Here is a 27794-nt window from a genome sequence, read left to right as displayed (position 1 = left end):
CATCCTCTGCAGCGGATGTGAGTGCATGGAGTTCTTTCTGTCCTTAGGGACATCAGTAGCTAAGCTGGCAATTCCTGTTTCTGGTTTGTGCAGTGCTGTGCTGCCAGCTGTCAGCATTGCCTGTAATGCTCCGGCTTTGGGCAGGCCACGTGGAGAGAGGCTCCGCTGAAACCCAAGAGGAAGCACTGGGGAGGGACAGTAACACGTGGATGCTGTGCCTGGGATTAAGGTCCTTTGTGCTACATGTTGTTATCCTGTTGTCCTAAGGCCGTGTTTAAAAAGGGAACACAGTGGGAGAACAAGGAGTACTGTGCTCTTCTCAGAGGTGGAGAAGCAAGAAGAGAGCGGGAGTGATGTTTGCCAGTACGGCAGTGGATGTACAACTCTGGCTGGGCTGGGATTCAGTTTCAGCTTGGAATTCAGTTTGATTTTTAATTCTCTGTGCATTGAAGGAGGTTGAGGTCAGCAAAGCAGGGCAAGAAGGAAAGGACAGAGGGGGCTCTGCAGGTGTGATGTGTGCTGTAAATGCAGAACTTATCTCTGGAACTTAAAGAGTGCTGCTTTTTCTCTGGTACTACATTATTTCACAGACTAAGCTGCTGTCTGCTGCGTTTTGCAGGGGTGAGGTCTTTGCCTTTGCAGTAGGGTCCCTGATCTGCATGTGGGGTTCTGGTATCCAGGTTTTAGTTGTTAGCCTTGGTGTGACTGTCTCCTAACTGTGCCTTGAGCAGTAGGAAGAGCATATTATGTCTTCTGCCAGTTTGTAAATGCTAGCAAATGTGAGAGTAAGATCAGTTACTGGAGAGATAAAACAGCTGGGATGGTCAGGTTCTAGTTTTAACTTGCCTGCAGAGGTACACTTACCAGTTAGACAAGCACACTCCATTTTAATGGAGCCTTTTGGGAAGCGGGAAGCAGGAGCTCTTTTGGGTTGTGTGTGAGGGAATGATTCATTGCAACACAAGCTGCCTGTGTAAAATGGAGGGATGGAGCAGCTCTAGTGACGTACTCTGAGGTTTGGAGTCTAGAGTTAATGGCCACCAGATGGGCAATAAAAGGCTGCTGCTCTTCTTCTGAGGACTGAGAATGTCACTGGGGCTGTGGTAGTGCTGCATGTGCACAGCAAGCCGGTTGTGTGGGTCAGAGGAAGCTTTCTGTGCTAGTGCAGTGACGCTCGACACTTAGGTTTTGGCATTGGTTTTGACTGAAGATGAGGTTCATTCAGCTTGGTAACCGTGCACCTTGGTGGTAAAGACAAAGAGTCTTGAGTGCTTCCTGGCAGCAGAAAGAATAAAGTGTGTGGTGTTCAGTGCACAAGTGCACATTGTCAGATCCAGAGGCAGTAGGTTCATGTAAGCACAAATACAGTGCATGAGATGAACTCTTAACAACTGTGACCTTGATTAACTTGTGCAGTGTGGCTTGGTCCTGTTGTAGGTGTCATCTTGCTCCGTCTCTTCAGGAAGCAGACACTGGCACAGATCAGAGCCAGGCTGTCCATGCTGTTTACTCTGCTGTTGGCAAGTTGTCTCAGTGGGGCTGTGTTGATGTTTGGGTTGCTTTGTTTTGCTCTAGTGGATTGGAACATCTCCAGCTGCCCAGGATACCTTTGGACATGAGTGTGGATAACACGCATTTTTCAAGAGCCTTTGCCACTTTTGCCTTCTCATTTCCTCGTATGTTCTTCCTCCTCCAATCCCAGGAAGCCTCTCAGAGAAGCTGGCATCTTGTCTGAGTCATAATATCGTAGCTGTGTATGTTGCCTCTTAAGCAAGCTGTCCTCGAAATACCTGTTTTTATGGGTTAAAACCTGCTGCTCTGGAGTTTGGTAGCTGTCATAAAGTGCGTTTTTCTTTTATCATCAAGTAGGCTTATTCAGCATCACTTGTCTCTAAAGGAAGCTTCTTTCTAGGTTTTAGACTGTTCTGATTGTATGTTGGAAAGAGGAAAGCACAGCTTGGCACTTGGTGCTCTATCTTGGCTGCCTCAGCTGTCAGTGGGCGGTCTTGGGCTCTCCCAGCACTGTGTAGTTTGGTTTGCCCCAGCCTGTAGCTGCTCTTGCAGTGGATGGAGGCTGCGACTGGGGATAAGCTGCCTCTCGCAGTCATTTGGAACCTGGTGTGTGCAGTCAGCAGGCAGGTCACACCTGATGCTGGCAGCAAGGGGATTGGAGCTCCTAGGAGCTAGCGTGTGCTTGGCCTGTGCCCATCGCTCCTCAGTCCTTGGCTGGGCTGGAGGCAATGCGAACGCCCTGGCCATGTTCCTGAAGGAGCTTCACAAAGTCTTTGTGTCCTGAAGTTAAAGTGTGTGTTTTTAAACAAATTCCTTTAGAGAGAATGAAGCTGTGGAGCATTGTTTTGTGAAACAAGTCCCCTGTAGCTGTATTTCACAAGAACATGAAACAGGGTTCAAAACAGATGTGAGCCTTATTTATTAATGGCAGAATTAGTTTGTTTTTAATTTCAGTCGTTGTGTTTTTTCTCCCTTTTTTGTAAATATCCCACCCAGGCACAGGAGCCTCAAGCTTGGACTCCAGTCCGGACTAAGAAACCTTAAATGCCAAAGGGAACTCCTTAGCGGATGATGTTTTCTTTTTCCTAAACTGAGTTTATAGTGTGTTTTTGAGTGTATTAACAGTTTAATCTCAGCAGAGCTCTGGAATGAGTCTGTGGCAAGGAGCTCTGTAGGAGAACAGTCAAAGCTCTCACTTTGGTTGGTTTTCCCCTGTTTGTAGTACATGGACTACAGACAACTGTAATGGTGATTGTTACCACTGTTGCTTCAGACTGGAAAGTTCTCCACTACTTTTCGGCCCAGATTTGGTACTCGGAAGGGTTTTCGTGTGAGCATCCATGAGGGATATGGAGTCTTAAAGCTGAATGCAAATTTGTGTCATTTCTAGGTTTCTCACAGGTCTCATTCCAGGCTCTGAAGCTGGTGTCATTTGGTTAGCAAGTGTCAATGACAGCAGTGTCGGTTCTCCGTCCCATAAAACCTCAGATCTGAACAGTCTCCCCAGCTCTGGCAGGTATCCCAGTGGTGTCCTGTTAGGCAGTGTGGTTACTGCTAAGGGGCAGGGATGTGATTTCCCAAGTCCTGTGATCTGAATGTGTTTGTTTCTCTGCAGAATTAAATACAGATCAAATGGTGTGAAGAGACTGGAACTCCAGAAAGGCACTGGTACAGGAGCAGGTCATTGGGTATCTTTGTATACTGGGAGCCCCGTGAGGATTCTTCCTGTGCTTGCTCCAGTTTTCCCTTGCACTTGATCGCACCAGAGTTACTCTTGTATGTCAGTACAAGCAAGTTATAATGCTCTCCTTGATGGAACAAATGCTGCTTGGCATTTAACTGCGCACTTTTCACTGCAGCAAAGCTGGATTCTCTGGGAATGTGACACTTGGCATTAGCATTGTCTGTGTGTTACTGTCTGTAGTCACTGCTCTCACTTATATCTGTTGTTCCTGCATCAGGGTGGTTGTTGTACTACTATGAAGTGCCAGCAGCAGAGGCTTCAGTCCTTGTCACAGATTGTAGTGGCAGAAAGTATCTTGGTTTATATTTTAATCTCAAGGTAACTCGTACTTTAAGTCTCTTGTGGAACCCTTGAACTGGTTTCCTGGTGGTAGATCCTTTCTTGAACAGGGGCTGTTGAACTGTTTCACCTCTTGGATGCAAACAACTGTCTTTGGGAAATCAGCTTGAACTTAGATTGCCCCCAGCAAGTTTGGGGTATTTGGTGCACCACCACTAGACAAGAAATGTTACTGTTATAAGCTGTTACTTAACTTTCAATTGTATTATACCTCTTTCTCCAGGAGGATCTTGCTGTGTCCCCACGGCTTCTTAGTTTTGGAATGACGTGTGAAGCATCTTGTGCTATTTGATGCTAACTTGTGCTTCTGTTTTCAGAGTAGTTATGCATATTAATTCTTCCTGATGCTATTAGGGCTGCTTACATAGTTTTCCCACTTCCCTTAGTACTACCACAGTCATTAATGAGAGCTTGAGGCTCCGGTGTTTCAGTATCAGTGCCTTTAACAGTTGACAGTAAAAGGTGATCACAGGATGGGGGGGGTGTGTGTGTGTGTGTGTGTGTATGTTTTTTGTGCTCTGCTGGGGACTGGAGTGCAGGAAGTGAGATCCTGGCTGTTGTAAACCAGATCCAAGTTCAGAAATCAACTGGTGCACTTCCAAACCTGTGGAATGCTGTCCCTGAGTGCAGGCAGACCCGGGCCAGTGTGTTCAGGAGCTGAGGGCTGCTGTGCTTGTGTCTGGGCAGAACTTGCTCTGGGGAGGTGAGTGCATTTTGCTCCCAGGTACCTGGATGTGCTGCCCCTTCCAGGCAGGGAACATCGAGAAGAGGAGGGCAGGAGGGAGCTGCAGAGCTGCTGCCTGGGGCTCTTTGCATAGGAGCGAGCTACATCAGCTGGAGAGAAAGGCTGCCGACGTCAGGCTGCAGTTAGTCCTTCATGTAGAATTCATGATAAATTTTAACAGATGCGTTGATATAATTTTAACTCTAATGAGAATCATAATAACTTTTAAAAAATGGTCTCGAGATGCACAAAACTGGCAGCCAAGGAACTTTTATAAATAGCTTTTCCCTGGCCTTGGAGGTGGGTCAGTCAGGAACAAATCATGAGATTGTAGATAGTCTTCAATGTTCCTCTGGTTTCCTTTGCTGTCAAATAATAAGTGGAAAGACGTTTCTTAATTCTTCCTTTGGAATACTCCTGGAAACAAGCAAGAGAACTTGTTTTTCTCATTTGGGGTTATATTAAAGAGGAAAACTGAAGTCTCGAATCCCTGTGTTACTTCTGTAGTGCTCATAGTTTGGGGCCTGTTTCTAACCCACCAACCAACCTCGTACTTAGATACTGTTAGGCTTGCGTTGAGGAAGCTCACAGGGCAGAGGCAGTGTGGTGGGGCTGCAGCAGCTCTGGAGCAGAGCCTCGTGTGTGGGGGGATGTCACTAGTGAAGCACTTGGCGAATGGAGTGCAGTGATAGTGAGCTCTGCGTGACTGCATTTGCAGAGACTTCCCTTCAGCTCCAGCAGCTCCCGCAGTGACTGGGATGGGGGAAGCTGTTTGAAAGCTGAAGGAAGCAAGCTCGCTTTCCACACCTGGCTATTTGGGCATGGGTAAGAAAGGATTCCTCTTGAAACTGAGGAACCAGATCACCAGGGCACTTTTTTCAGTTCAGTTTCCAAGGGCTTTCTTTGAATAAACTTCAGATGCAAACCAAATGAAGCAACTGTTTTTCTCCCCTTCACAAGTCTCATTCTCAAGGCAGGTGTGAGTTGTGCCTGGAGGTGTTGGCAGTGAATTCCACCCAAAGTCAAACCCAAGCAACAGACCTCCCCAGACTGATAACACATTGCATGAGCCTTTTAACTGCAAAGGGAGGAGTTCATTCTACTCAGCAAAGTAGCCATGATGTGTTATATCCTGCATTACCAGTGGCATTTTACGTTGAGGTGTGTGTCTGGGTGTGATGCAGCAACTGCCACTAGTAAGACTTGACCTGGATTTGCCAGTGGAAACAGATTACAGGTGCACAACCAGATTAAAATAGGTGACTTCAAGTACCAGTTTTTGCTGATGTGAACTGCAGCCTTGCAGAGGAACTTGGTGCATTTGAGTATTGCAGTAACAGCCTTATTGTAAAACTCACTATTAAAGCTACTGTGACCTGCACTGCTGCGGTACTGCTGCTTTCTCCATCCTCTGTCCCTTCCTTCCAGAAGCCTCAGGAGTCCAGTTGAAAGTGCAGGAATCTCAACTGTCTTTAAATATTTATCTTTTACTCACTTTCGGATGTGTTCTAGCTGTAATCTTATATGCTAATGGTGTTAATGTCCCCTTGGGGCAAGGGAACTGCATTCCCTCCCTTGTGTTGAGAGTGGGCTAGGGACAAAGCAGACTGGTGATAAGATGCTTGCAGACAGCCCTTGGGATTAGCCTGGAGTGGGTGAGAAATCACTGAATTCACCCATAATGGGTGCAGAGGTGAGATTTGGCTGTTTCCATCCAGAGCAGCCCTACACTTGAAAGAAACCATTGTAGGTAGGAAAAACAACAGAGTAGCTGGAGTCTCTGGGAGTTGCACCTGCAGTGAAGAACCAGCTTAAGTGGGATAAAAGCATAAGTGCCTGGTGTGCTGAGACAAACCTGTAAGGCTTTGACCATGCTTCCCCATCAGTTCAGGTTCTAGGCATGGCACTGAACAAGCAGTAGGAGAACCCTCTGACTCCAGGTTGTGAAACAGTGGGGCTGTTTGTCAGAGGTGAAGTAAAGCTTGTACCAAGCACTTCTGTCTTGCAGACTCAATTTATACTCTTAATAGTGGGGCTTGTGGAAGCCATGCGCTGCTCCCAAGGGTGCTGCCTCCTCAAGTCTTCCCTCCCTGCAGCAGGCAGGAGAGAAGCACTGGCCAAAGCCGCATCATGTAGTCAGGGGATGGTTAGTAAGAGGCTTTGAAGCGGTGCCATCGGAGCTTCTCTTGAGGCGGCTGAGCACAGCCTGTACCACTTCCATGTGTAGAGCTGTGTGTGTGATCCAGGCTGCTGACAGGAGCTGCTCACTGCCACAGCAGCGTTGCAGTGCGCCTGCTGGGCTTTGAGCTGCTCCAAGAGCTGTGCTCGGGAGCAGCCCTTGTTCTGGGTCAGACCCAGGCCAGTCAGACACGCCAGCCCCGTGTCCTGGTGTGAGAGCAGGAGCTGGGAGCTGCTCTGCGGCATCACTCCTGCACTGAGGAAGTGTCAGGATTTCACGTCTTTACAAACTAATTTGTAGTGAATCCGGGAATGCTGGTGGTGTGCACAGCAGAGCAAGTGAATGGGTGACACCACTGCAGTGCATGATTCCTGATAACACAGCAGTTCTCTTGGCCACTTCAGTTTTTAAACTGAAACTCCTTCTTATGCCTCAAAATCATATCAATCTCAATTTTCTTGAAATAGCCTAAGTTTCTATTAATCTCTCCAAGAAGGAGCGTGCCCCTGTGTTCTCCTGGTGACCTGTCTGGAAGCTTGTGTGCAGTAAGCAGATGGTGACTTTGCATTGGAAATCGTGTTTGCACCTTTCTGGTGATGGCACAAAGAGCATTTGGAGGCGGCAGAGCCTTCTGCTGGGGCCACTGACTCAGCCTGTGTATGAAGCACAGAACGTGAAGTTCCTGTCTGCAGTGGGGCTCTGTCAAAGACTGCACCAGAATATGTTCTTTGCTACTGACCCAGGCTGCTGAAGGAACCCTTGGAGCTGCTCCCTGGGCAGTGCTTTGTCAGACAGCTCCAGGAGCTGATACAGCCCAGCTACCTGTGGCAGGCTCTTTACCCCTCGCTGAGGGCCTAGGTTTGACTTGGACCCTGCGGCTGAGCGTGAGCTGGGGCTCTCTGAGCTGTGGAGCAACCAAAGAGCAAAAGCGTCTCTGTGGGATGGGTAGTGGCCAAGCAGAAGTGAGACTTGCACATCCTTCGTAAGAGGGGATCGATGAAGAGACTTATGTTGGTCCAAACATCACGCAGCCCAAGAACCCCTTATGGAAAAGGGTTTCTGCAAACCAGGAAAATGAGGGTGAAGTGAACCATTTTGCTTTGGATTGTGTTGAAGTGAGGGATAGGTTAGCTTGTGCAGTCCCTGACAGCTCCAGTCTAAGCGTGATAGAAATGATGAGTCCCTCTATAGGAAATGCTTTGGGGAAGCAGGGCAGAGGCCAGGGTGACCTTGGGCAGGTCTCTTGTGCCTATTCCCAGTATGGTGTGTGATGGTTTCTGTGCTGAGCCTTGGATCTGTGCTGAAGGTTGGCTGCTTTCTAACTCTGCAAATAGGATTAGTCCCCCTTACATTAGCTATTTGAATGCCCATAGATTTTGCCTCCTTTCATAACTTTAAGCCAGTTTTACACTCCTGGATGCTGGACTGGTTTGTGACTAAGCATCCAGCCTGTCCTGCCTCCTGTGCTGTATGCGAGTTGCCTTTCACATGATGGGGAGGAAATGGGCAGATCTGGGAGAGCTGGAGATCAGATGCTCTAGGAAAAACTGTTTGGTGTTAGCGGATGTAAAAGAAATCCCTGGGGAACGTCCTTGCCTGCTTGGCTTTATGTAGACTGTTCCTTACAAGTCCTCCAGGGGCTCAGCCCTGTCTGTGCATATAGTGGCAAATTTGGAAGCCGGATTCAGTTGCAGTGAACAGACGGCTTTTGAAACCCAGAGCTACAGCTGGGGCTGTCCTTTGTTTGCTCTTGCATCCAGATCCAAAATGCAAAAGGTGATAACTCGGATGCAGGCACAGTTGGCTTTGGAAAGGGTCACTGTCTACTGCAGCTGCCCAACTTCCCACTTTTCTACCTGTTCAGACCCTTTCTGGGCTAGTTTGAAGTGGGAGGAGGAGGATTAAATGCTCACTGAAAGCAAGGCAGTTGTTGCCCTGACAGCAGCTAGGAGGAAGGCAGGCATACACCATAGAAACTCACCTGCTTCCAGCACAGCTTTGTTCCTAGAGTTCTGGGGCTCTCCCAAGTCCCACAGTGCTCACTGGGTGGATTTTCCCTAGATCCTGCTCTCCGCCTCATCCTGGCCTCTGATGTGCAGAGAGGTGGTGGGCCGTGGCTATTGAGGCTGGAGAAGTGTGTCTTCAGTGTTGCAGCTTCTGTGAAGAGCAGCGCATGACTTGGTGTGTTTCTGTGGGTGTACACTCATAAAGCAGCAGAAAAGCCTGCTGAAACCCTAAGGGAAGGGAAGAGTTGGCACGCAAGGTACTCAAATGTGGAATGGAGGAGGCCGTGGAAAACAAGTGCTTCTATTTGCAAGAGTGTAGCCTTGTAAGAATCAGTATCACTAGGGACGAACTGGGTTTCTCTTGCCTTGTTTCCTCGAGAGATGCCTCTGTCTCCCTCTTCCCCAGGCCAGCACAGCAATATTTGAGCTGCACACTGTTGCTGGTCATGTCCCTGAAGTTTAACATGCTCTTCTGCTTTGTTCTGCTTTGTTAATGGAAACATACTAATGGGCTTCAGTCTGACTCTGATTTCTACAATTACAGGAGAATGTTTTACATCTGGGGGATCCCTGGAAACACATGTTTCTGTTCACAGTGAACTTCTTTTGTTTTTGAATGCAAATAATGGATTGAAATTTCATTGTTGCTTCTCGGTTGGGAGCCCTTTGGCATGTGTAAGAAGCAGCTCTTAACTTCGCCTGTCCGTACTGATCAAACGTTTTCATGCTTTATAAGACTTCTTCAGTCTTGTCCTTTTGTAATAGCATCTCCTGCAATTGTGCTTGCGGTGGGTTTATGTATTTCTGCACAGCATCCTGGATCTGCTGTGGCCACGTGTGTGCTGTGCCATCTCTCAGAAGAAGCCATGGGAAAGGCACTGGCAGGTCATCACACTCATTGCTGCTGTCTACACCGTGTGCTAGTTTCACAGCGTTGCAGTTTAAGGCCAGCACCCCTTGATGCCACAGAGCTGCTATCTTAATGACTTTAAACAGCATTAAACACCTGCAGTGTTGGGTGCTTCACCAGCAGGTGACAAACTGAGCTCCTCAGCAAATGAGCAGTTCATCCAGTGTGGCTCCAAACATGCACTAAGGAAGATCTCTGTCTGAATAGGCTCTTGCTACCTACCCACCTCCTGCTCATTGGTTTAGATTGATGAAATGCCAGCCATGACATTTGCTTCAGGTTAACTTCATGTCCTAGAGGCTTCAGTCACAGAAGATTGGAGTGATTGGTCTGGGCTTCTGGCCTCCTTAACCTATCCATGATAAGCTTTCATAGTTTGAGGTTGTTAGGAGCTGTTCTGCTCTTCTAAAGGACAGAGAATGGCTGGAGGTGATCTGTCTATCTATTTCCCTTACTCATCACCAAGTTATCCTACAGGTTTCTTACTTTCCTTCCATTCAACAGCAAGGAATACAGGGCCTTCAAATGATAGGATTAATGGAGAATGCAGTAACTGAGGGGTCTGTCTTGTTCTGAAGCCAAGTTTCTCAGAACAGCCCTTTTAGGGAAAAAGACACAGTTATCTGTCTGTCCCTGGAGTAGCATTTGCCTCAAGTAACTGCTCAAGTGTGGAGAGGGGTTGTAAGGTCATTGGTTTTAGTGTTCTATCAAAGCCTCACTGTTGTCATGCTTTGGCAGCATTGGCACATGTGGTGTGGTCACAGGGGGAGTTTGGTCTTGGAGTAGCTGTAGCCTGGAAAATAGGTTGACTGAGATCTCAGCAATGACGTGTTCTTCATTTGAACCCTTACAAAGGAAGGACACACTCTGGAGTCTTCCTTTTAGTACTAAAGTCCCTGCCTTAGCCAGGTTGAGCTGTTTGGGTGTTCTGCTGCACTTTGCCAGGTTCCTTCCTCATGAAGAGTTGTGGCTGCCCCATCCCTGGCAGTGTTCAAGGCCAGGCTGGACACAGGGGCTTGGAGCAAGCTGCTCTAGTGGAAGGTGTCTCTGTCTGTGGCAGGGGCTGGAGCTGGAGGAGCTTTAAGGTCCCTTCAATCCAAACCAGCCTGGGATTCTATGAAGCTTTCACACATTTTTTTCTCCTATTTCTTCCTTTGTATGATTGGAAAAACAAATGAGCAAGGATCTGAGCTTCCCAGCCAAGAGCTGGTGTGTGTGTTCTCCTTTTGCTTAGTCAAAATTAATACAGTTGTTCTGCAGTAAACCTTACAACTCAGGTTCCCTCCTGGCTCATGGAGGGAAGCAGTGACACTGCTGGAGTATCAGCACCTGACCTGGTGCACCTGTAGGGAAACGAGCCTGTGACACCCCAGTAATTGTTTCATTTGTATCTGACTGCAAGAAGGATTTTAAGGATTTGGCAACCGTTTCCTGTAGCAGTATTGGTCGTGGAGATGTCCTTCAACACTGGTGAAGGGTTGGGCGTCAGTTTGCTTTCGAAAGGTCTGTCTGTGCCGTGAAGACTCTGACCAAGGCTTGTTTCAGTATCCTTGTAGTCTGGTCCCTGACACCTCCTAAACCCCAGGTCGTGCTTCTCATGGAATTCCATGTGTAAGTTGTGGGGAGCTCACATTGTGGTCTCGGGTGTTTCAGTCACTCCCAGCTCAGGATTCCACGTTTTGCAGTCAGCAGTTGGACTAAAGCAGCTCAGCAAACAGAGCCATGGTGCCTTGCCAGGGGAGGTGTTGTGTGTGTTCTGTAGCTGTGTAAACAGGGCCATTAGGCCAGTAAGTGACACAGCCAGTTTGATGGGAAGTTTATTTTAGGTGATGGTTGTCTGTTCCAGTGTTTCACCCACGATACCCTCCTTTCTGAACAGTGCCTTCTGGGTATGGTTTTCTGCTCTTGACACTTCAAGCTGCATCTAGATGTCTTCAGGGTCTGTATCTTTCATACCCACTGCTGTTTCCTTTCAGCCTGCCCTGCTTGCTTGGGAAAGGTGCAGCTCTGGTTTCTGTTCGTTGGCTTTTCCTCCCTCTGTGTTTGGGCTACAGCAAAGGCAATTCCAACAAACTCCACAAACAGTGCGCTCAAGTGGTGGAACACCAGGATCCTGCTGTGACTTCCTCCAACTGGAATACAGATGTTTCAGTGAAGTTTAAACCTCTTCCAGACTGGTTATGTGGAAATATTGCACATGCCTTTAAAACTGATAAATCAGAGCATGTGAAGTCAGATGAGAAGCCCAAAGCCATAACCTGTGAACACAGCAGTGAATCCTTGACCCCCTGTGCCTCAGGCTGTGCCACCTTCTCCATATGGCTGTTCTGGTCCATAAGTGTTCTGCAGATTGGCTTTTTCATCTCCTCCAGGTGCTGCTTTCTCAGGTGAACAGTGTACCTCACAGCCTTTATTGTGGCCTGTGAGGTAATCTGCTAACCTATTGCTGCTCATGAGAAAGCTCTTGGACAGTCACTAAAGGTTACACTCTTTCTATTTGCTGATAGGATCTATGTGTTGTAAAAGGTGGTGCCGCACTAAACCCACTGTGATCAGCTGCCTAAGTCAAAGGGGCATGTTCTTTGTCAGGAATATGAAGAGTATTGTCACCTTGAACTACGTTCACATGTTTGAACGTTCATAGCCCTTCTTGGCATCATTTCAGCAACTGAACATTGATCATTTAAATAAGTCTTTTATACCCTGCATACATGAAATAAAGACCTAAAGTGATATGATTTGTAAAATAAATGGTAACAAATGATAAAACTTTAGTAACTTGAAATTAAGAGGCCTTTTTCTGCTAATGTGTGGTTTTCAGGTGACTGCTTTTGGGAGAGCGTGTGGGGCAGGAGTAAAACTGTTTCCTTTGGGTGGTACAGAGTCTATTGCTTTGCTTCTGCATCACAGCAGGCGAGAAGGACATCAGCCCGAGGTGGAAGGAGGCTGCAGTTTGTGAACGTCTGACTTGGAGGTGGTGCTTCAGTTTAGAAGGGACCTCTATGTGTGATTGTAGTAGTTTATTAGAAAAGTTGCTGTCAAAACTGAACTACTAAAGTAGGAAGTAGGCCTGATCTCCTTGAGTGTGATAGGGAAGGAATTTGGGGTGGGGTTGAGGGGAGGAGAAAGGTGATTAAAAGTATTTTAGAAGCAAATGAACATCTTGTGAACTAAAGCTGCTCTGCTCTGGAGCCAGGCTGAGAGAACTGGGTTGGGTCAGCCTGGACAAGAGAAGGCTCCTGAAGGGGAGACCTTAGAGCAGCTCCAGTGCCTAAAGGGGCTGCAGGAAAGCTGGAGAGGGGCTTGGGACAAGGGCCTGTAGGGACAGGCCAAGGGGAATGGCTTGAACCTGCCAGAGGGGAGACTGAGATGAGCTCTTAGGCAGAAGCTCTTCCCTGTGAGGGTGCTGAGGCGCTGGCCCAGGGTCCCCAGAGAAGCTGTGGCTGCCCCATCCCTGGCAGTGTTCAAGGCCAGGTTGGACACAGGGGCTTGGAGCAAGCTGCTCGAGTGGAAGGGCTCCCTGCCCGTGGCAGGGGTTGGAACTGGATGAGCTTCAGTTTCAGAGAATTAGCAGAGAATCCCAACACAGACCAGTCTGGGATTCTGTGATCCCACATAATAGTTCTGGCACCAGGCTGTGCTCTCACGCCAGGGGCTGTTCTCGTTCCAAAAGGCAGCTCTCACCTTTGCTGTCCCATGGTGCTCTTCCTTTTCTTCTCTAGGCTGCAGCTGCCTGTGGAGGAAGGTTTGATTTTACTGCATCCCTGCTCTTGTCATGCTGTTTGTTGAGATGTCCAGCCTTTACAGCTCTGCTCCTGGTAGTAGAGCTGCCCCATTGCAGTGATGTGTGTAACACAGGCATCGCAGGCAGGGCATGACTCAGCCTTTCCCCAGGGACTTGGCAGCTGGGACAGATCAAGCAGCCACAGACCAGAAGTGCTTAGAATTTCCCATCATTGGGTCAGGCGTCTTTGGAATTAAGCAGAGTTGAAAGATGAATCAACGTAAAAAAATGCTGAGCTGCTCGTGATTGCTGGAGGTACAGGGGATGGCAGGAATAGCACCGGGGCTGCAGTAAGCTGATGGAGGCATACCAGGCATTAACAAGGATCCAGTGCCAGGGACAGCAAGCTTTCTAGAACAGAAGAGGTGCCAAAAGCTGTATTTGAGTCAGAGCATAGTGAAGGGAGAGCCTTTAGGGGTAATGGATCCATGCCCAGTGAGCATAACCCCATCCCCACTGTAACCTTCATGCTGGAGAGCAACTTTGCAGTTTCTGAGCTTTTTAAATGTTGCACAAGCTTTGGGGGGTTTGAACTTTGCTCACAGTGGATTTTGCTAATGCTCTTGGAGAAGGAATAGTGGTTTATCTCCTTGTTCAGGGAGCAGACGTACTTGATAGAAGACATAAGAGGCAGGAAATAAATTTGAATGTGTGACAATGTCAGAGCTCACTCTGGCTCTTGAGAGGCTGGGCCTTCAGCTGCAACTGGGAGAGAGTTACTGGAAGCTGGAAGGTTCATCTAGGAATCAATGTACTAAATACGTCAGGGAAGAGAGATTGCAGACAGGAACACTTCTTGGATTGCTTCTGTGCTGATGAGGTTTGGTGTGAGGTGGCCCAGTTCCTAGCTGGGTCATCTGTGCCTGTGTAATTCAGTTGGAGGCGATGCTGTACAGGTCTCTGTGCAGTGGGTACACATTGGAGTGAAATGCCTAAACTCGTGTCATGTCAGCTGCCAGGTAACCATCAGCTTGGACTCTCGGAGCCAGTCTGGCACAGAGCATTTGTGTGATGCCATGAACAGCGAATTCTGTCCTTCTTGCTGACCCAGTGAGCCCATCTCCTGAGCTTCATCCAGCCCCATCCTCAAAAGAGACACCAAGAGCTTTAGTGCCTTCTGAACCCAGAAAATGTCATATCAAGGAAGATGGGGAGAGACTTCTCAGCAGGGCCTGTTGTAACAGGACGAGGGGTGATGGGTTTAAACTAAAAGAGGGAGATTCAAGCGGGATGTGAGGAAGAGATTTTGTGCTATGAGAGTGGTAAAACACTGGCACAGGTTGCCCAGAGAGGTGGTGGATGCCCCATCCCTGCAGCCAGTCCAGGCTGGATGTGGTTCTGGGCTCTCTGATCTAGTTGAAGATGTCCCTGTGCTCACTGCAGGGGGTTGGACTTTATGAGCTTTGAAGGTCCCTTCCAACCCAAAGTACTCTGATTCTAAGACTATTCGATGAACTCGTTTGATGTCTTTATTGTTAACCTTAGCATTGTGGCAGGAAGCAGCAGCACTGAGTTGGAATACCAGGCCAATATTCCACAATAATTTAACCCTCGAGAGACCTGCCTGGGAGACCTCCATGGAAGTCCTGGATTTGAAGTGCTGTCTGGTGTGGGAGGACAAACCCATCCAGCCCTGACAGCACTCACACACCCTCCTGCCAGCTCCCCGGGTGCTTTATCCATAGCCAGAACACCTCGGGGACAGACCTTCCTGCTGGAAGTGCTTTGGTTGCATGGCAGAGGAAGCTGAGCTGCTTTAACTGCTCAGGCACTTACTGCTTCTGTACTGGGCTTTAGTTGTCTGAAAATCACAGCTAATGGGAAACAGCGCAGAGGACTGGGGAGGTGGATGTGTGAGTCCAGTGTTTGCAGGGTACAGCCCTGGAACTCCTTTTCAAGAGCAAATACTAATGTCAGCTGGAAAGCACGAGTCAGCTGGAAGGGGATTTGGTGCTGAAGGTAAAACACTGCGCAGTTTTCTGCTTTCTTTTCTTTTGTGAAATAATGCTGTGGCTCTGAGCTCTGCAGAGGAGAGCACTGAGCTCAGCTGCAATCGCTTCCCAGCCCTGGGTAGAATAAATCTACTCCATGTTGGTACGTGCCTCCTTAAAGAACATTACAAAGTGAGTGTACATGGTTCTATGAATAGCAGCAGGATGCTTTCCTAGCAATCTACCTATTCATGGAGAGTAAATAGATGGTTGTTCACTTGAGCCGGTGCTTTGGAAGCAGTGAGTAAACTCCCTGTGGAATAAAGCCCAGGCGGTTTGCAGACAGGCTGGGCTCAAGCTCCTGCCTCAGCTCAGCACTGCCGAGTGTGAAATGTGCTGCAGAGACCCTTTTGCCAGGGGAATGTGTGTGTCCTGGTGGGCAGAAGGGTTCTGAGGAGCTGCTGCTTGGCAGCTCAGGGTGGAGGTGTGCGTTCCCACACAGCTCTGCCTCCTGCAGAACAGCTTTTACTTTGAGCTGCTTGAAAGCTCTTGTTACTTGTTTTGTTCTGTAACACCAAATGTTGCACACGACCTGCCACGTGTCTGCATCTCCAAATACAGACATCTAAATCCTGTGCTTTCCATCTCTATCCTGTGTACACCAAAGCACTGGGAAGGGTCGGCAGGCTCGGGAGGATGGAGGAAAGGTGCACAAGGCAAGTTGGAGGCTCAAGTGTCAGATTCAGAGGTTGCTTTAGGTTGTCTCACTGCTGGTGTCTGAAAACAGTACCTGAACTGGGAGAAAGCAGTGGATGAAAATCATACTCTGTGGGTGTTTGCTAAAACCAGCTCAACGTTTTGAGGTTACAGAAAGAGCTGGTGTGAGTTAAGGAGAAGAATGAATTGGTGGCCAAAGACTTGGAGCCAGGAGGGTGAGGCCTGGCCTGGCCTTGCAGTGCCTGTCCCATATACATCAAAACATCCTTTGGTTGCTGTTTCCTGTTCTTAGTGGGGGGATAGTGGCCTTTTTAAAGGCATGGTACTATCTTTACAGTTAGTGAAGCATTAATAGCTTACATCTAAGGTCTCTGGTGGGAATTCTGGCACTATTAGCTGGAAACAGTTGCCAAAGTCAGCACAGGCTTTGGGGTATCCTGAGGAGAGAGCTTGATTTTAGTGGCTTTGAGACGCATGTTCAGAACAAAACCTGGGGAGAGTCTTTGAGTATGCACAGGTTCTTCTCAGTGCTGCAGTGACCTTCCCATAAATGATAGGTGCCTTTGAGGTGCTAGTTCAGCCTCAGCTCCTGTTTGCTCTACTTACAAAGAACATTTAAAGACCTGAGAATGCTTATAAATGAGTTCATTTACAGTTCAAGTCTGTTGCTCTTTTTCTGTGCTGGATCTATTTCCTTTGTGCTTTAAAGGGCTTTATTGTACAGTACAGGTGTCACTGAGGGTGGGAAACGTCACTCAGTGGATACTGATACCAGTAACACTGTGTTCATGTGGCTTTACTCGAGTGCTACCTCCCATGTGTGACCTCTCAGTCAGTTGGGACCAGCCCTGGTCCCATAGGTGAGTGCCCACTAGCACACTCACTGCAGTGCCATGGGGATTAGCGGGGGGGCTGAAAGAAGGCGAGTGTCTGCTGCACAAGAGGAGCTTGAGGAGGGAATTCCTATCCTTTGTTTTTTTCTTTTCCTCTTCCCTCATTACTCCCCTTTTCCCTTGTTGTGTGCCTCTCATGCCAGGTGGTGTTGAGGATAGGGGGTAAGATGATTTTAACCGAGGAGAAGGGGCTGCTTTGTTTGGACTAGATACCTCTGGAGGTGTTAGTCTAAATTCTAGGATTCAACAGGCTTAACTTCAGAGCTTTGTGCTCTGTTCCTGTATCCTTATAATCTATATGACATGAAATACTCAGGCATATGAAGGCAGGTTTGCTACTTGCTGTAGCCACTTCTTACCTATTTTGTAAGTAGGGCAGCATTTCTTCAGAGTCCGTAAAGCATTTCAGGGTCATTGAGCTAAAGACCATATAAATGTGCATGTTGCAAAGATGAGTTCATTTGTGCTGCAGGAACAGCACTGAGGAGCCCTGACACGGAGGAGTTTGTTACAACTGCTGGATCACAGAACAGACCAGTGTGGGGTGGGGGGAAAGCAGAGGGTCAGGAGGGGGGTGGAGCTTTCACCAGCTTCATTTCTTAATGTTTTTTGCCTCTCTGCTTGCAGATTCTCACAAACACAAAGACAAACACAAAGACCGAGAACACCGGCACAAAGAGCACAAGAAGGACAAGGAAAAAGACCGGGAAAAGTTCAAGCACAGTAATAGGTGAGGAAAAACTTGAAGTCCTCTTAGGCTAAAACAGCTCTGCACAAGCAGTCCTACAGGAATTACTCTGATAATACATGAGGGCAGAATTGCTACATTTTAAGTGTGGCTTATGCAAGTGTAGGTGCTTTAAGCCTACCTTGGTTCATTGCATACATCTCCATACGTGAAGCTGAAGTAGTGTTTCTTGCAGATGTGAGCCAATGCTAGTGTGTAAAAAGTGACTGTAGCTTAGTGTGTTATTAAAAGTGTTAAGAACTAGTTTAACCCCACCTGCATGAAGATTGATCAGGTTTGTTCATAATCTTTGTGTGGTTCCAGTTTGTCAAAAATGTGGAGTTGTTGTGTAAACCCCACTGGTTCAGCACAGGTGAACCTGATGTGACTCCTCAGCCTGTGAAAAATCAGAAGAGTCTTGAAAGATGGTGCCCCAGAATGATGGTGATGTCTTTGGCTTCCTACCACAGACATAGAATCAGCCAGGTTGGAAAAGACGTTTAAAATCGAGTCTCACCATTCCCCAGCACTGCCAAGGCCTCCACTAACCCATGGCACTGAGGCCTTGTCTACACGGTGTGTGAACACTTCCAGGGACAGTTGCAGCTCCAGCACTGCCCTGGGCAGCCTGTTCCAATGCCTGAGCACCCTCTGGAGAAGGAATTCCTGGCTCCTCAGCTGGTTCCTCAGTTCCATCTAAACCTGCCCTGGTGCAGCTTGAGGCCGTTTCCTCTTGTCCCATCCCTTGTTCCTTGGGAGCAGAGCCCAGCCCCTCCTGGCTCCATCAGGCAGTTGCAGGGAGCGATCAGGTCCCCCTGAGCCTTCTCTTCTCCAGACTGAACCCCCCCAGGTCCCTCAGCTGTTCCCCATCACACTTGTGCTCCAGCTCCACTGCCCTTCTCTGGCCCCGCTCCAGCACCTCAGTGTCTCTCCTGTAGTGAGGGGCTCAGAGCTGAACATGGGATTTGAGGTGTGGCCTCACCAGTGAGTGCCCAGTGCAGGGGCACAACCACTGCCCTGGCCCTGCTGCTGCACTGGTGCTGGTACAGGCCAGGATGCTGGTGGTTTCCTGGCTGCCTGGGCACAATCTGATCATGTTCAGCTCCATCAGTCAGCACCCCCAGCTCCTTTGCCATGAGCAGTTTTCAGCCCCTCTTCCCCAAGCCTGGAGCATTGCAGGGGGTTGTTGTGGCCCAAGTGCAGGACCCGGCACTTTGCCTTGTTGAACCTCATCCCATGGGCTCCAGCCCATATATCTAGCCTATCCAGAGCCCTCCTGCAGAGCTTCCTACCATCCAGCAGATCAATGCTCCCACCCGATTTGGTGTCATCTGCACATCCACTGAAGGTGCACTTAGTCCCCTCATCCAGATCAGCAATGAAGATACTAAACTAGATGTAAAACAAGACAAGGGCTGGATGTCTCAGTGCTGTGAGGCAGTTAGGAACTTCTGCTGGGTTAGCTGATGAGTGTGAATGGATTGCATGCTGCTTTGTCTGATGTGATTGATACACTCTGCCACTGTATGGGGAAGGTGCTTCATATCAGTCACTTGCCAGATCATCTGCACTGAAGATAAACACACATTTACTCTGTGATGATCTGGAGCTGCTGAGGTGTTGAGTGCCGTGGTCCAGTTGATCCGCTGGTCTAGGCTGTGAACTGCAAGAAGCAGGGTGTGCAGGTCTGGCTGTGGTCATTTGGTGTGATGGAGCAAAGGGCAGGTATGTCACACACAGGAAATGCTTTCCAGTTGTTGTAACTCCTGACAGGCAAGTGCCACAGAGCCTGCATGGACAACAAACCAGACACTGGAGGGTAAGTTTCTGTTGTGACTCTTGGTGAATGCAGATAAGAGTTTATGCTTTGACCACGCAAGTGTTAATTGCTGCGCAACTGTGATAATACTGTCTTAAACTGAATAAAACCATTGTGTATCAATGGTTTCTATTAAAGAATGTTTAAAGGAGAGAGGCTGTGCTGAGCAGTGGGCTTGTGCTATTTGGGGTCACTCTGGATTTGAGTTTTCTGTGACCTTTTGAGAAGTTACACAACCTTCCTGCTCCACAATATGTTGTTTCTTCTGTTTTGAAAGCAAATGGTTGATAGGGTTAAGAAGATCTAGACCAGGTCACTTCAGCCTTTACTGGCTTCATCAGCAAAGCCGGAATGCTTTGGGCACATGGTTTGCACTCTTCTTGCTCTTATTTCTGTATTGCTTTGATGCCAGCTTTTCATTTTTCTGATATTTCGGGTATATACCCCCAAATTTACTGTTTCCAGATGTTCATTGTTTCCCATGAAAAACCATTCTCCTGCAGCCTTGGCCAAGTACATCCTTTCATAAGGAGCACTGTAAGCACCATCTTTAGATTTCATACAGTCATAGAATCCCAGGCTGGTTTGGGTTGGAAGAGACCTTAAAGCTCATCCAGTTCCCACCCCTGCCACAAGCAGGGACCCCTTCCACTAGAGCAGCTTGCTCCAAGCCCCTGTGTCCAGCCTGGCCTTGAACACTGCCAGGGATGGGGCAGCCACAGCTTCTCTGGGCACCCTGGGCCAGCGCCTCAGAACCTTTTTTACTTACAAGGGTGCTGAGGCGCTGGCACAGGGTGCCCAGAGAAGCTGTGGCTGCCCCATCCCTGGCAGTGTTCAGGGCCAGGTTGGATGAATTTCTAGGATTCATTAATGATTGGATTCACTTGTGTAGAGGTTGGGAATGGTCAGTGTGGTTTTGAATAGAAGAACTAATTATGGCTTATAAGGCAGAGCTGCATGGTGCTGCTTCTGTATATAATACCTGCTTAACAGTGGCCAGGAGATAAGAGTGGCTAGTGTATTTTGTGAGGATAGCTCATGAAATGATACATAATCATGCTTTACATTGAATATTGCCTTCATCCCTACAGTGTTGTCCTTAAATCCCTGTGGGCACTGCCCAAAGCTTCCAGTCGCCCTCATTTATCTCTCTTATAGGTGCAATGTAGTGCATTTACGAGTCCCAGAGTGGGGTGCACCAATGTGGATGGCACGACTGTGTGCATGTACAGGGGGTTTGTTCATAGTGTGGTTTTGAGGAGAGATGCCCTAATGCTGCTTTGCCCCTCAGACCCCTGCACAAGGTGGGACTTCACCTCCCCAGGCCATGTGCAGCCTGCAGAGCTTTGCTGCTGTGTGGTTCCTGCCTCTCAAAGCTGCCACCTTAAGCTGACTGGATTCTAGTGCCTGGTGCCCTGTCCTGCCTGGTGCTCAGTGGTGCCCAGAGCATGTGGATGTTTGCTGTGCAAAGGCAGCTGAAACCTAGAAATAGTTGACCTCATAATTGGCATTTGAGCATTTTTTTTTCCCTAAATCCTTGACTCTGATGTCATCCATGTGATTCCATGAATGGAAGTTGTCTGTGTGAGGATTGCACTTGAGGTGACCATTGTCTTGGGAAGGAGATAGGCTGGTAGCTCGAAGCATAGGGGTGGAGGGAGACCTGTGCTGAGCCTGAGGGGACCTGACTGGAGCCCGTGCTTAAGGCGACAGCGACTGCTGGTGTGAATCCAGGGCTGGCAGAGGCCACACTGGTGAGCTGTGGACAGGAGGCACTGAAGCAAGCTAAGCTTCCCTTTGGGCTCAGTTACTACAGTCACTGCACCAGAATACTTCCCTGGACAGAGCCAAGATGAACAGAGAAGTCTGGATTGTAGGATGGGCTGTGTGAGTGCCAGTGTCCATCCCATCACACTGCTGAGCAGGGGTTGCACTGGTGAGGGGTATTGGATCACTTTGTTCATAGCTTTTCATTTGCCAGCAGTGGGAAGGGAGGGAATTGCTTTGCGGGGAAATACTGGGGAATTCTCTTTCAGAAAGGGAGAAAAAGTTCCTCTCACAGAAGTGTGTCTGCAGATGTAAGATGTGCAGCACTGGCTGTGTTACTGAGCAGGGCTACTCATGTCTCAACCCAGCCACTCCTTAGGCGAAGGGTTTTCTTGACACTGAGCTGGCAGATGTCTGCCTTCCCCAGTGTCAGGCACTTGGGTTTGCTTCCGCACAGGGGTTGCAGTTTCTTAGCAAATGGCTTCAAAACCCAGGGGAACTCTTCATTTGGAAGGTTTCCAGACAGGATAGAAATTCCAAGTTCTTCAGGTGTGCAGCCAGGAGGGGTTTCCTCAGAGACACTTGAATTGGGTTTGGCAGCACAATCACATACTGAGGGACCCGTTTCCATGATGTTCTCTTCATAGCACCAATTAAGTTGGAAAATCACTTCGTTTCTCACCCCTTGTTCAGATGGCACCTCTAGTGCGTGTGTTTTATTGAGGAATATCTGCTTGGTGGCACACTCCTGACAGCAGGTTTGCAGCACTTGGCTTTCTGTAAAATAAAACTCTAGGTTCAGCAGCTCTTGTGAGCCCTTTGCAGCGAGATGAGCGGTGAGACTGTGATACAGGAGATTTCCATGGTCGCTGCCCATCTCATTACAACTTGTTGTAAAGACTCCACTGGCTTGAAGGTCTTGTTTTTGTACCAAAGGTGACAAAATTGTAGAATCATCCATCCTAAAATCATGGACTGTTCCAAAGCTCATCAAGTCCAACCCCCTGCAGTGAGCACAGGGACATCTTCAACTAGATCAGAGTGCCCAGAACCACATCCAGCCTGGCCTGGAATGGCCGCAGGGATGGGGCATCCACCACCTCTCTGGGCACCCTGTGCCAGTGTTTTACCACCCTCATTGTACAAAATTTGTTCCTCACGTCCAGCCTGAATCTCCCTCTTTTAGTTTAAACCCATCACCCCTCGTCCTGTTACAACAGGCCCTGCTGAGAAGTCTCTCCCCATCTTTCTTATAGGCCCCTTCTTAATTACTGAAAGGCAACAGTAAGGTCTCCATGAAGTCTTCTCCAGGCTGAACAACCTCGACTCTCTCAGCCTTTCCTCACAATAGAGGTGCTCCATCCCTCTGCTCATTTCTGTGTCCCTCCTCTGGACCCTCTCCAGCAGGTCCATGTCTTTCCTGTGTGCTAAGGCCCTTTCCAAACCCCAGGCCCACAGCAGTGCCACCATGTCACTGTCTCTCCACTGTGACCATCCAGTGCCTCCCTCTGCAGCAGAACCCAGCAGCCCCCAGTAGCCCCTGAGAGGCTGTGCTCCACTGGGGGCTGTGGCAGCTGTTTCCATGGGGGAGGTTGAAGGGAAAACCTGCCTGGTTGTACTGAAGTTTCTCCTTTGACAGTGAAAATCGAGTGAAAAATAGCTATGACTCTGCTGCAAATTAAGTAAAAACTTTCCAAGGTAACAGGAATGCGGGATTTTCCAGTGGTTTTTACCTGTATGGGGAATGTACAAAGCACTTGATAAAAGCTCTGTCCCCTGTTGCTGAAATTGAAGATAAAGCCTTTAGAAAAGTTTATCTGAGATCAATAGAACTGCTTGGAAATCTTCAGAAAATCCATTCTGCCTTTACAAAAGCTGCTGTGTTATTGCAGCAGATGTGCTGGATCTTGGCTAATTCCAGAGAGGCTGAAGGGTGCTGCAGCAGAAACCCAGCTGGTGTCACTGGGACTTGGTTTGCACCTCGATGGGGTTTTACACAGAGTATGGGGTCCCCTAACTGTGTTCTGAGCACGACAGCGCTGCACTGGGCAGGGCCCACAGACACAGCATTGTCTGCTGGGGTTTGAGGCGCATCCTTTTTATGTCTGTGTGTAGCACTTTGACAGCTTCATTTCCTGCCCTGGACTTTAAAAAAGGCTTTGAAAAGAAAACCTGCATCAGGAAGCAGCAGAACTCCAGTGCAGGGGAATAAATGTTTCCTGTATCCAGACTTTGAAGGATCTAAACTGCCAAGAGAAGTCTCAGAAATACCTAAAATAATTTGGGTTTCATACGGCAGAAGTGTGTGGAGGGGTATGTGCAACTGCTGAAACTTGCTTCTTGCTTTCTTGCTCTCCCACTCACAAGATGACACTTGCGTGTCTTAACCAATTGTTTACAGCCGTAGTAAACTGGGAGAGAACATTGGAATGCCTCAGATCTCTGTCGCCCTCAAGGAAGGAAAATTTAAAGCCCACTTAAGAAAAATACGTATCAAAGAATAAGTCCACATCGCTATCAAGCGAAGTGTTTTCTTCTGCTCCTTTCAGCCCTGTACTTCCCAATCCCCAAAGCTGCCAGAGGGGAGACTGAGATGAGCTCTTAGGCAGAAGCTCTTCCCTGTGAGGGTGCTGAGGCGCTGGCACAGGGTGCCCAGAGAAGCTGTGGCTGCCCCATCCCTGGCAGTGTTCAAGGGCAGGTTGGACACAGGGGCTTGGAGCAAGCTGCTCTAGTGGAAGGGGTCCCTGCCTGTGTCAGGGGTTGGAGCTGGATGATCTCTAAGGTCCCTTCCAACACAAACCAGGCTGGGATTCTGTGAAAAGGAAAAGCTAATCCATACCTATTAAGTATAAATGTCAGTGGTTAAAAAATTGGAATGAAACAATTGCTGCAGTAGTCTTGTCTGTGGGAGACGAGCATTTCAAATAAGCAGACCATGTACAATAGTGAAGTAATGGGTCCTCTGAAGCCAAGACCTGAGAGCTTGGTTCAACAGTGTTGGCAGTAACGGTGTCATCCTGGAGGTGTCTCGGGCTGCGTGTGGAGTGTGGGTGCCAGTAGTGTTCAGAGGAATGGGAGCAATGAGGCTGCTTGTCATAGTGACAGTGCTGAGCAGCACTGCATCCAGCCGCAGGAAGAACACTCCTCTCCACATTGCGTATTTCCTGTGATCACAGCTTGAGATGACCTGAAGTGTGGGACACATAAGAGATTTATAGACCTGACCTTCACTGGCATCTTCTGAGTTTTACGGTTTTGCTAGGAAAAACACAGATTTCAGGCATTAAGCATCAGCTTAGACTTCTTGCTCTGATTTATTATGTTATCCCAAACTAAGCATTGCATGGGTTGCAGGCGTGAAGAGGCAGGACAGCTGACATGGGGAAAAGCAGCTTTAAATAAACACTTCTGTACCCCCTGCTCCCTGGCCCAGATGGGTGGTGGTGGTATTAGTTTTGTTCCCCATTTGAGTGCGCAGTTTACCTCAATCAGATTCATAATGTGATACTGCCTCCCAGTAACACAACTTACTGCTCTTCATTTAGTAGCACACCTGATTCTCACACAGCCATAGAAGATGTTTGCAACACCTTATCCTTGGTTCATTGTGTGAATATTGTTCCACTTCCTATAGCTGTGGATTAGTCCAGTTTTATCTTGCTCATCGTGCTGAAGGCTTCATTTGTTATCTGCAAACTGGGGCAAAGACACCGTTCAGCTCTGGGATACGTGGTTGCAGGGGTTTTATTGTACTGCTGAAATCCCAGCAGAACCATTGCAGCTCACGTGTTCATTCCCTGTAATAGCAGATGAGAGCTCTCTAACAGTGAGCATAAAATCCTGCAAGCCAGCTGAAAACTCGCCCTTCGCCACTGTGCCTCCTGTCTGCTCCCTGCGCAGTCAGCTCTTCCTTGCCCGGGCTAGGCTGAATGTGATTACAGCTCCCCATTAATACTGAGTTGCATCAACCAGGATGTGGGCTGTGTAACCTGGGCTCTGCCCCTGCTGGGTTTATAGGTTGCACTAAAATCACAGCTCCCTGTTGTTGCTGTATGCTCGGTTGCATTGCAGCAGCCCCGAGCAGGGCTGGGCTGGCAGAAGGCTCTGCTGCTCGCTAGTAACAGATTCCCAGGCGTGAGCTAATTACAGCCGAGAACATGAGAGAGATGAAATAAAAGACACTTCAGATAGTGCATCCTTCCCAGCTTCTGAGCTGTGAAGCTGGAGTGGAAAGGGCTGGGAAGGGTTTATTAACGTGCAGAAAAGGCACCTGAAGAATGCGGTGTTAGGTTGCTGCCAGGCTGGTGCAGCTTGAAGAAGGAAGCTGTGCTCTGCACATCTGCCATTCCTCAGGAACGCTTTCCACCTGTGACCTTCCTGTGTGATGACAGGCTGTGCTGCTCCCACGTGCCTGCTCTGCCTCCCTTGCTGCAGGCATCCTCGCTGGGAAGCAGCCGTCCTTGCCAGGGAAATGGCTCCTCTGTGCATGCACTGCTTCTTGCACTCCAGCCGCAGCTCTCCGAGGCCTTCATGTGTCCTTGTTCACAGCAGAACTGCTGATAGACAGTGAACAGTTAGCAAAGTGGTTGTAGTGCTTCAGGAGATGTCTTTGTACTCACTTGGCCTTTGTCTGAACTAAGCCAGTAATATCACGATGCATCTCTGGATGATGCAGTCCCTGGTCCTGACTGTATTAATATGGTGTCCTGTTGTACCTTGTTAGAATCATAGAATCCCAGACTGGTTTGTGGCGGAAGGGACCTTAAAGTTCCTTCAGTTCCAACCCCTGCCATGGGCAGGGACCCCTTCCACTGGAGCAGCTTGCTCCAAGCCCCTGTGTCCAACCTGCCCTTGAACACTGCCAGGGATGGGGCAGCCACAGCTTCTCTGGGCACCCTGTGCCAGCGCCTCAGCACCCTCCCAGGGAAGAGCTTCTGCCTAAGAGCTCATCTCAGTCTCCCCTCTGGCAGGTTCAAGCCATTCCCCTTGGCCTGTCCCTACAGGCCCTTGGCCAAAGCCCCTCTCCAGGTTTCTTGTAGCCCTTTTAGGCACTGGAAGGCTGCTGTGAGGTACCTTTCACAAACCCACAGTCTGGGCAGGTCAGCAGCATGAAGCCCCTTCTGCTGTTGCAGTGGTTCAGCGGAATGCTCTGGGTGAAAAGGAAGGTCATGTTTGTCAGCAAGGCTGGGCATTCCCGGAACAGATTGTGAGCAGCTGGCTGATGATCCAGCTTTCCTCAGGCTAAGGTGCACTGAAGTTTCCTCCTGCCTTACCTCAGTGAGTTCAAGCTGGCTTGCTGGCAGAGGGTATGTGCAGAATTGAAATTGTGTGAAATATCTTCTTGGTAGAAGGCTGAAACTCTTTGTTCAGGGTAAGGATGGCATCCTGGTGCTTTCTCTTTTCGTTTGAGATTAGTGCGGTGGTTAAATTGTGCTCCCCTGGAGACTCACACCAGTATCTTGGCCAAATGAAAGACCAAAGCAGCTCAGCTGGACTGAAGTTAATATCACAGCAACTTGGAGGAAAACAGTTACTCCTCTCAGGATTGCTGCTTGAAGCCTTTGTTCCTGCAGACTCCTGTTTCCACATGAGCTGCTTTGGGAGGAGCAGGTTCTAGGCTGTCTTTACTGTGCCTCTTGGAACATCTTGGACTGAGATGTGGAAGTCAAGAGCTGTGGTCCATGGCCAAAAACACGCATCTGACAAGCTGTAATCTGCTTACAAATGGATAGAAGATATCTCTGCTCTTTTTCCTTTGTTAGTACTGGAGCAGCAGCACGTGGAAGCAGATTTTAATGGGGGGGTTTCTTGCAGGCCCCCCTCCCAAGCAGCAGGAGGAGGCAGGACGTGGGGCCTCGCTACCAGTTGTGCTGGTTTGACAGTGAAGCTGCAGGTTCAAACTGAAGGCAGAGGTTCCACTTTGTGTTGGTGAGAAGTTACTGCTGTCTGCGGAGTGAAGGGGAAGGAGAGTCTTGTGATGAGACAATAATAAAACAAAAACCCCCAAACATCTAACACTGAGTCAGGAATCCAGGCTCTTGGTTCTGACTCCAGTGCTGACAAACTTGGCTTTAGGTTGCTAATGACAGCTTGTTGGTGGTGGCCACTCACTCTCTTTTGAGAGCAATGTCATTTGAGCTTCCACTTAAACCTGAGGTGTAGCACTCTTTTATCCCAGCCCTGCTGTGTAAATCTGTCTCTGCTTCTCTAGGTCAGTGGGACTTTCTCCCTGTTTCACTACTTGCTTTGCAGATGTAGATTGTCATCTCTTAATCTGCCTTTAGTCACACTTTGGGTACATCCCAGGGCTCTGTCAGTCACATCTGACAGCCGGTGCTTATGGATGGTAGCAAGAATGAGTGTGGGGATTCTGAAAGCGTTTTTCCTTTCTTATTCTGTGCTCCCAAGCCACAGGCACTGCCATGAACTTTCCCTTAGAGAACCATTGCAGTGTGTGTCCTGCTTTGAGGATCCAAATTCTTGTCTGAGTAAAATATGTTATTTCAGGTAGGATTTAAATACAAAATAAGAGCAAGAAGGAGTCAGAAAACAGAAACAAGCAGAACTGCAGAGATCAAAATGGGTCTGAGCTTTGTGCGCGTGTTTGGAAAGGGGTTTCCTGTATGACTGTATGTATAGCTGCAGTCTGTGGCAGATGAGGTTCCTAGCATCCAGGTAACAGCACAAGATATGAAGTCAGGATTTCCAGACCTTCCTGAGTTCAAAGAGGATTAGTAACACG

The 27794-nt window shown here is 48.6% G+C and overlaps 1 protein-coding gene and 1 long non-coding RNA gene across 2 annotated transcripts in view; one reads left to right on the top strand and one right to left on the bottom strand.

Annotated features, from left to right (window-relative positions):
- Window positions 1-27794, top strand: part of TOP1 (DNA topoisomerase I) — a 66984-nt gene that overhangs the window by 9483 nt on the left and 29707 nt on the right. The window contains exon 3 of the mRNA XM_062610086.1: window positions 17367-17469. Within this exon, the coding sequence (XP_062466070.1) occupies window positions 17367-17469 (103 nt within the window). The remainder of the gene's footprint in view (window positions 1-17366; window positions 17470-27794) is intronic.
- LOC134159301 (uncharacterized) lies at window positions 11219-13242 on the bottom strand. The gene is made up of 2 exons (XR_009963111.1): window positions 13099-13242; window positions 11219-11546 (listed from the first exon to the last, which is right to left on the bottom strand). It is a non-coding gene; the product is annotated as an uncharacterized LOC134159301 (long non-coding RNA).

This window comes from Pezoporus occidentalis, unplaced genomic scaffold (genome assembly GCF_034315485.1).
Source record: "Pezoporus occidentalis ecotype Australia unplaced genomic scaffold, CSIRO_AGI_Poc_V1 ctg144, whole genome shotgun sequence".
Lineage (NCBI taxonomy): Eukaryota > Metazoa > Chordata > Aves > Psittaciformes > Psittacidae > Pezoporus > Pezoporus occidentalis.
The sequence above is the reverse complement of the archived record's forward strand: the minus strand, read 5'-3'. Positions and strand labels throughout refer to the sequence as shown.